This window comes from Hermetia illucens, chromosome 2 (assembly GCF_905115235.1).
Source record: "Hermetia illucens chromosome 2, iHerIll2.2.curated.20191125, whole genome shotgun sequence".
Taxonomy (NCBI): Eukaryota; Metazoa; Arthropoda; class Insecta; order Diptera; family Stratiomyidae; genus Hermetia; species Hermetia illucens.
Genome location: NC_051850.1, coordinates 108,595,618 through 108,604,589, shown reverse-complemented (window position 1 = coordinate 108,604,589; position 8,972 = coordinate 108,595,618). Strand labels below are relative to the sequence as shown.

Sequence of the window (8,972 nt, the reverse complement as noted above, 5' to 3'; positions counted from 1 at the left end):
CCCGCAAACTTAATTAACACATACATTCACATACAGATGTCTGTCCTAAGTAATTCATACTAATGTACAAATAACCAAAAAAGCTACGAAAAGAAAACTAAAATGGCCCCATGGACCCCGGCATTCATATAAGCCCACTTTATTTTATGATGACGTCATACATATTTTAGAGTGCAATAAGTTTACGTCAAACGCAATATTTTGACCCTCCATAACTTTGTAATATAGTTAGATTTCATTCAAACTTCCCAAAGTTGTACCTTATTATATTTCTTATACGATAGCCCAACCTTGTACTTCTAGGAGAAACTTAAGGGGGTCTTTGCGTAAATTTCTAAAATATAGTAATTTGCTATTATTAACTTTATTTGAACACATATGTATTTTGAGGCTTCAATTTCGTATTGCGAATTTTTTTCAGATATTTCGGCTGGATAGGTTCTTTGAACGAAACGTGTTTCACTTTTGGGGCGCACATTCTGAGCCCTCACTCCTCACCAATTCCAATTTCGAAAACTACTAATTGATCCCTTTCATTTGATACCCCAAAGGACCTTATTCCGTGAAAAAATTTCACCCCCCTTTCGCTTGTATCGCCCTCGAACCTAACATACAATGGAGTCCGTTGCTATCAGTGAACAGGATTCGCAGACCACACTTTCTCACCAAGTTTCGCGAAATTTGATTCGACCCGTTCCAAGTAAATCGGTTAACTCCGGCAGACAAACAAACCGATCGACAGCCAGACATTAAATCGATCTTAATAAGGTTTTTCAGAAGAAGCAATGGTGATGGCAAGCGCATCATCAGAGGACGAGTTGCAGTCATCCAGCCAGGAGGCAGTAGCCGTCGAGGGCATAAAGTCCGCGCCAGCCGTAAAACCGCTGTACTGAAGCCATAAAACAGGAACTTTCGGGAGCGAGGTGGCAGATGGACTAGTGATTTCCAGCTTGGAATTCAGTGCCGTCAAGCTGGATGCCATAGTACTCCCAACCCGATACCATCGACGTGGGGCCCCCTCCATAGCAACGGCTGATAAAAATACCGGTCAACGAACACGGGTCAACCAGCGGAGGTCCACTGGTGCACTGTTCAAAAAACAGTGCCAGAATGGCATACAGCAAAATTAAGAAGAGTAAGGGTACAGTACTATCAATGAGCGGGATGAAAAAGGCCTCGCTAAATACAAAGCGATTGTTAAAGAATATAACAACATGGGAAACGGACAGAAGGTGTAGCTCCCCGCCCCGATCTTAAGACAAAGTCAAACAACAACACGAGTGGAACATAGTGCGGAAGGGGTTAGACGCCAAGTAACCACTGAAAACGTAATTCCACTAGTGACAAACTAGCGCCGGTCGTTCGTATCTGGTTGCCGAAGATCGCATGGTTAAGGGCAAGCTCGACCAATCACTGCGCCTTCAAAACCCCGGGTTCCCATGGACGGCTGGGTTATCAGGGCACAGGAACATCAGATGAACTGCTCACGTTTTCTGCTCCGTATAAACGGAGAGTGCCTGGAGACTGGAAAAGCCGACCACAGAGTGCAGTTTGGAGTTAGGAACGCAAAGGTAAAAGTGTTCCACTCCGTAAAACCTCAATCCAGTCGACGCCGCCAACCAAGTTGGACGATATGAGGATTGATGCGCTGACGCGGACTGACGAACAGCCTGCGCAAGTAGATCATTCTGACGGTAGCGCAGATAAATCCGCAGCACTCATGGTGCACCTAATCTAATGGTTTTCTTACTAGAGGAAGACATCGACGTCGCACTAATACAGAAACCCTGGCTCGAAAGTTGCCTAACCCACCAGCAAATATTATAATTTATTCCACTGATCAGGAGAAACTGATCAGAACAAACCAAAAGCATGTATCCTCGCTGGGAAGAGTCTGCACGCTTTTCAGTGTCCAAGTTTGAGTTCCAACAACCTATTCGTGGTCAAAATAGAGCAGGCGGGAACGGACAACGTGATCATCTCCGCAAGTGAAACTGTAACATTTGACGTCCACCATAGCAGCAAGTTAACCTGTTAATAGGCTTCGATACCTATGAAAGACATAGCTTTGGGGCAGCTCGGAAACCAACGAAAGAGGTTAGTCATACTTTGATTTTATTATTAGTACAATCTATCGGTGTGTAGCAAGGGCGGTACACCAAACTTCTATTTTCCCAGCTTGCAGATTCTCCAATGCACAAATTGGTAAGAACTAGAATCAAAATTTAGGGACATGACAGAAGTTCTCAACGTACTCCGACACCTCCTCTCCCTAAACATTCACATTAAATACGCTGTAGCGGATGCTGAACAGCGTAGCCCTACATCATAGTGGCATCCTAGATGAATAGAATTATTTACTATCTTGAATGATTTTTAAAACAACGACTTATAGAAATTATTCGCAGCCTTGACTTCGGTATAATATCTAGAGCTAAAAGCCAGAACTAACTATTCGCCGAATACAGCCAACATTTTATATCGACTACTCTAGTTTGGGAAAATTTATTAATGGTATTCTGCGGCAAAGTGTAGTAGGAGTTTACTGTATCCAATGTAATTGGAAAGAGCCAAGTCTGCTGAGTAAGCTTCATGGGGTAGTACTTTCCGAGTTTAATGTTTTCAGTGTATCCCGGAACGGTTTCGCTGATTCTGCATTATCCCAATGGCAAATGACCTCATTTTATTATTTATGATAATTAGCTCATTTTTATATCATTAAACTCAAAGTTATAAGCCCTGTTTAAGGGACTAGCACACCAACCACTCCTCCTCGCACACGATACGTCGAAATTCTCTTCAAATCCTCGCATGACTTTCCGAGCGCTCACAGTGGTCTACGGTTCCGCAGCAAGTGTTCGTTGACCAACGTGTAAAATATGTGACCTATCCACTGCCAGTTCCGCCCACGATTTTAGATAAGGCAGCGAAACCGGATTTAGTATTGTTAATGCGTCGAGCGAAATCCAGTTTGGTGACGCCGTCGGCAAAAACTACGCTTCTTAGATATAAAAATTGATCGACGTTAGATAGAAAAATTGACAGACTTTATTTGGGTCTCTTCCCAAACCCAGAGCCATTTGGTGAAGGTCCATGAACCGGTCAGAGAGCAAACAGATATCACCAGTTTAGTCGAGATGTTTGAGGAAAGATGGCATGATGCACCGAGCTCCTCTACATTTTCCGGAAAAGGCAGCATGAAGAACATCACCGCTAACAAGAAGAAATAATATAGGTGACATAATGATCTGAGATTTTACCTCGGTGCAGCACGCGACATTTTGCACCATCATATGTTATTCTGATAATAGCTATTAGTTTCTCCGGAATGCCCCTCCTGCAAAAAGCACTCCAAACACACTTCCTGTACACGCTCTGAAAAGTGTACCCGAAATCTATGAAGACCAAATCAAGCCATAAGCCATACGATGTGATCAATGCAGAAGGGTGGCGAGTGAAAACCAACCGCTCTCTGCCAATCAAGCTTTCGAGATGTTCTTTGATGCGCCCCATGACTATTTTAGCTGCCTTTGCAAAGCGAAGAGCACGCAAATATACCTTCAATTGCCGGGTGCCTTTCTTTGGAATCTTAACGATCATCCCCTTCTTCCACTCTTTGGGAAAGGTTTCAGATTTCCGAGATTCCCGGACCATTGAAAGTAAAAGACCTGCAAAAACTATAGGTGCAGCGATGCATAACTTTGCGGAGAGATCTTCAAGCAGCCATATTCTGTTTGAAGGATTAACATAAAGAGTGGTGTTGATGTGTTCTTTCTACCTCTTCAGCTACTCCACATCGAGGATGAAGAGTCGACCATTAATGTTCTTCGCCGGAGCATCGAAAGTTTTACGACCTGCAATCATTGCGATCAGTGGCATCTTCTGCTTCTCTGACCAAGGCAACAACCAATTCCCTTTTGCCAAAGCGTACATTATGTTCAACTTCCAGGGATTTATCGGAACTCGATTGTATCACGCTCGCCATAACTTATGGCGGTCAATAGACCCTTCAATCCTTTCCGTTCATCGATCTGCTTCCATGATTCCGCAGTCAACTAGATCTTGTGACACTCTGAGAAAAGAGCATCTTTTATGGCAGTCCAATGCTCATGGACATCAAGTGGATTACTCAATGTTACCGTCCGATCAGCAAGATAGTTCCCACTGTCAAGCGACCATCAGAGGAAGACCTTTTTGTTATCCCGTTATTAGCGCCTCTCTTGTTATGCACATCCAAAAGACAACTCGTAAATCTGCTGTTGATCGTGAAGTAGTCAATCTGATTGCTCGTCCGATGTCAGTCAGCTGAAAACCAGTTGACCTTATGACAAACTTCGTGCTCGATTAATATGCCACCGATGACGACGTGGCAGAAGCTACAGAAATTCATAAACCTCCCAAATTATCAGTGCGATTGCCAAGACTGTGCTTCCCCATCACATTTCCAAGCTAGATGCTATCAGAGGTCCCCTTGGTATTCAGATTACCCATCACGATCACAATATTACCTTTAGGAAATCTCTCCTGAACTCCGTATAATTGCTCGTAGGAAGCAAGCTTCTCCACTATATCTGAAGTCTCCGTTGGTGCATAGCATGCATTATCAGAGGACTAAGCTTCGAGGAAATTTCCGGCCCGCCTACCTGCATTGCCGAACTTCATAACTTAAGACTCTGTTACTAAAATCTAAGGGTCTATGGACCAAGCAGCAGTTTCAAGTTATCTGCCTTAGGATTCTAGCATCACGTCATCTGCATTACTGAAACCTGGTTGGATAACAGGATTTTAAATTCCGAACTCCTCGATGATTACTATGACTTTCATTCTGACAAAGAATGCGCTGCGCTTGGCAAGGCAATCGGCGAAATTGACCTAATAGCTGTTAAGTCCACTCTCCGTGCCGAAACCATCTTTTCCTCCTATTTCTCCAACTACGATTCAGCCACCGTACCGGTCATTCCGCGAAACGCGTGCCCCTTTATCATAGCCTGTGTATATTTTTCCTGCCATAGCTACCCGTCTCTGTATGAAGATTTATTCGACAGATTATCTTTAGTCCTAAAATCCTACTCATCTTGTTCCCATCTCTTCCTTTCATTCTCGGTGACAACTTTAACCTTCCTATGTTCTCTTGCCCTACTACTCCCTCCCCAATAACTCCACCCACCTGTCTCTTCCTTTCCGCTTTCACTTTCTTTCACCATTAACGTGCGACCAAGCTTCTCAACACCTTCTATACAATTTTATCTGATCTTCCAGTCCACCCAACACTTCGTCAAGACATACTGCGAGGAAGAAGTTACTGTCCTTTGTCCTATGGTGACCTCGTTTTTTTTCAAAAGTCTACGTTCCTTGGTCAAATATCTGGAGGCCTACATTGAAGACTCACTGGAGCGTGAAACCTCAAAACTTTCTGGTCTCACATTCGCAGCAGCATTAGCAGCAAAAATTAGAACTGCCTGTGCTTGGCACCTTATGAACGCCTTAGAATGAACTCCTTACGTGAAATGGAAAACAGCCAAGCGCATATCGTTTCTTAAACATCAACATGGGAATGCTAAACTGTAATCTGTTAAAACAGCACAATCAGTGGATTACAGAGTGTGACAAAGTATTCGAAGTTATTTGAAAAAATAGTTAGCCTACCCATTATTAATACCTTTATTTTAACAGATTTTCGTAAGTGCGCTTAAACGTATACGTGGCCCAATTTGATACAGCTATTTAAAAAATGTTGAAATATTTTGGTTTACAACTCCCCTTAACTATCATGTACTCTGCGACTACTTTTCCCCAGTTTATGTTTCCTCTCAGCTCTCTTCTTCCGACTCGCTAGTAGATGTAGCTTACCCCGCATCGCCTATAATTCCCCTCCTTACCCCACCCCTTGTCAAGTACTTCATTTGCCTTCATTGGTGTTTCAAAGCTGTTTTGCCAGCGCCTCAAATAGACCCATTTTCCTGACCTGTAGAAAGAGGCTTTCATCATCCCAGTCACAAAAGTGACAACCGCACTGGAATGGAATTACCATTCCATTTCACTCCTCTACTCCTGTTCCAAAATGTTGGAAAGTCATGTCAGCGACTGGTTGGCCGCACACTTTGACCGCATAACACGGCTTTGTAAAGCGTAGGTCCATTACCTCCAACCTACTCGAGTTTAACAACATTTTCGCCAAATTTCTAAATTCACGGCTGGAACTTCGACACTGTAAATCAGAAGATACTTCTGTCCAAACACTATCCTAAATAAAACCAGGGATCACGAGGTAAATCACTTGTCTTGACAGTATCCTGCTCTTTCTCCCAAAACGACATGACAGAAAAAGATTAAAAAACAATTTTTATCTGCACATGTTATATTTCTGGATCTTACCCTTATCGGTAAATTAGGAGAATTGTTACGAAAACGAATTTCGTCAACTGAAACTAGACAGTTTTTATAGTAAATGATTAAGTTAGGTATTTCATTTTTAAGGATCAATGCACTAGAACTTACAAAGAAGGGACCTATAATATCGATAATGTTAGATATATAATACAATCAATGAATCGCTATCAATTAGCGATCTTATACATTTAAGCGTCTAAAAGAGGGATCAACAGGAAAAAAGGGTACATGTATGTAGATAATATCCAATAATAATGTTAATATGTTAATTTTTTAACCCATGTATTGATTGAAATCATCCGGGAACACAAAAAAAATCCATTATTATTCGTATCATATTCAAAATAATAGTTACCAAGACGCAGAAAGCAGAAAGAATCTTATGCAAGACAAAAGCCAATTATAAAAACAAATTATTCCTCTCAGAATCGTCACCCAATCATAATCAAACTACCATGTTAATTTCTACACAAGGCAAATATCAACCATAATCCAACCGCCATAACACATCTCAGACAGAGTACTACCAGCACCCATTAACGCACCCAACCCCAAGTGTCCTTTAAATAGCCCACCCGACGAAAAAGCCAACAGGTCCTTGTATAGTTAGCTTACCTCCTTCTAGTGAATGGACCCATCGCCAACCGTGAACCACCTTCTTTCGCCAAGCAGCCCTCACCCAAAAGCAACACAGTATACTTATTAAACGCTGAATCCGGTAGTCCACACTCCCTTCAGAACATCCCTGCGGCACTCACTTGGGAGGAAGTACACGCATAGTTCAGTCGTTACTGATAAGCTTCAAGGGACAGCGGAAATCATTTCAATCACCCCTCGATATACGCACTCCCATTGGCCCAAAATCGTAGACCATCCCCTGCCCGAAGCCGCTTCAATTCAGGGGTTGCATAAATTTACTTGTTCGTTGTTCGCGCCCATTTAGTACTAAACGGCACGCGGCACACGATAAACGCAAAACGATTATTCGGTGCTCGAAATTTATTAGACCTGTTAGCGATGATCAATCACCGAGAGTTTTAGTGCAAAATAAATTCAGTTAAATAAATAAAATTTAGCAAAATTAAAATTTGAAACCAGTCTAGTCATACTTAAGTGATTATTACGTTATCATGTCCTCAAGTTATAGCAGTTTAGATGATGGATCATTCGAGTTCCATGATGATTCGTCCTTTGATAGTGGATTCGAGAAGACATTCGAAACGGAATTCAATTATACTCCAAGGAAGCTCTTCTTCGACGAAATACAATATGACCAGACCAAACTAAGTCCGCAAAGTACCCATACTAAAAGTTCATCTGCAGAGGAAGCTTTTGCACCTAAAATCGGCGTACAGACATCAACTCCAAAGAAAACAGAAGCGAAACCTAAACGAAAATATGCTGTCGGTCAGAACCGGATGACGCGGGCTCGAAGCCCAACACAAATCTTAAGAATAAAGAAACACAGACGAATGAAAGCGAACGATCGTGAACGAAATCGAATGCATACATTGAATGAAGCATTAGAGCGACTGCGGTTGGCCTTACCAACTTTACCAGAAGACACAAAGCTGACAAAAATTGAAACCCTAAGGTTCGCGCATAACTACATATTCGCCTTGGAGCAAGTCTTAGAAAGTGGCGGCTCAATACATCTGGATCTAGAAAAACTACAAAGTGTCACCCTTAGTGGAGAACGATTTACGAAAGAGTTGTTTGATGCGGTTTTCTTAAACCCGAATCCTTATCATCCAATGGGGCCTGAATTTTCTTCAGGCGATTTATATAGTAGTATGAGACAATACGGGATAACGATGCAAGAGTCAGCTACCCCAAATGTTAATTTCAACCATCAGAACTATCAGCTTTATAAAAGTACCTTCGAAGCAGCTTTAAATTCAGGATATACACCATCGCAAACAAGCAGCGGATACCACGGACATCCAGCTGTAAATAGGACCAGTGGGAACTACCATCAGCAACATCATCTTCCTAGCCAATACTCAACAGGAGAAACAACTCCAAAAGCCCAACAACCGTTGGGATATCATCAGAATAGCAGCTTTTATACACAGACGCCACCCTGGAAGGATTTTAACGAACAAATGGTTAATACCTACGATCAATATCATCACTTTTAGGTAACACAATTTTTATTTAGAAAACTTCTCTAAGTAATAATTAGAAATCATGAAAAGGTTATTAGAGCCAGGAAAGTTGTTTTATGAGAATGATATTGGTATTTTGAGAAAGGCTAGACTGTCTGTCCTCCAGAAATCTTCCCACTAACAAATTTCTTAACAAACTTTTCACTCTGATAATATTAGATGTAGTTGCTAACATTCCAGTGAGACAATAGGGATGTAAAAGTCGCTAAAAAATTTTGGATATATTAAAATTTCTTTGCAATGCAGATTCCGCGATTTGATGTTTGGTGGTTTGCCAAAAACCTTTGAACATTCTAGTTTGATACTATTACAGTCATGACGAGTAATATTATTCAATCTTACTTTTCATGTAGGCGTAATCTAACTTTAAATCATTTATGGGAATCCTGTGTCGAACGATTACAACGCGCAAAC

General features: G+C 41.7%; 1 protein-coding gene across 1 annotated transcript; it reads left to right on the top strand.

Moving 5' to 3' along the window:
• Positions 1 to 7,520: 7,520 nt before the first annotated feature.
• Positions 7,521 to 8,531, top strand: LOC119648525 (basic helix-loop-helix neural transcription factor TAP). The gene has a single exon (XM_038050293.1). The coding sequence runs from the start codon at positions 7,521 to 7,523 to the stop codon at positions 8,529 to 8,531; it is 1,011 nt and encodes a 336-aa protein (XP_037906221.1).
• Positions 8,532 to 8,972: the final 441 nt, after the last annotated feature.

Coding starts and splice junctions, on each gene's coding strand:
- LOC119648525 (XM_038050293.1), top strand. CDS start 7,521: ATGTCCTCAAGTTATAGCAGTTTAGATGATGGATCATTCGAGTTCCAT.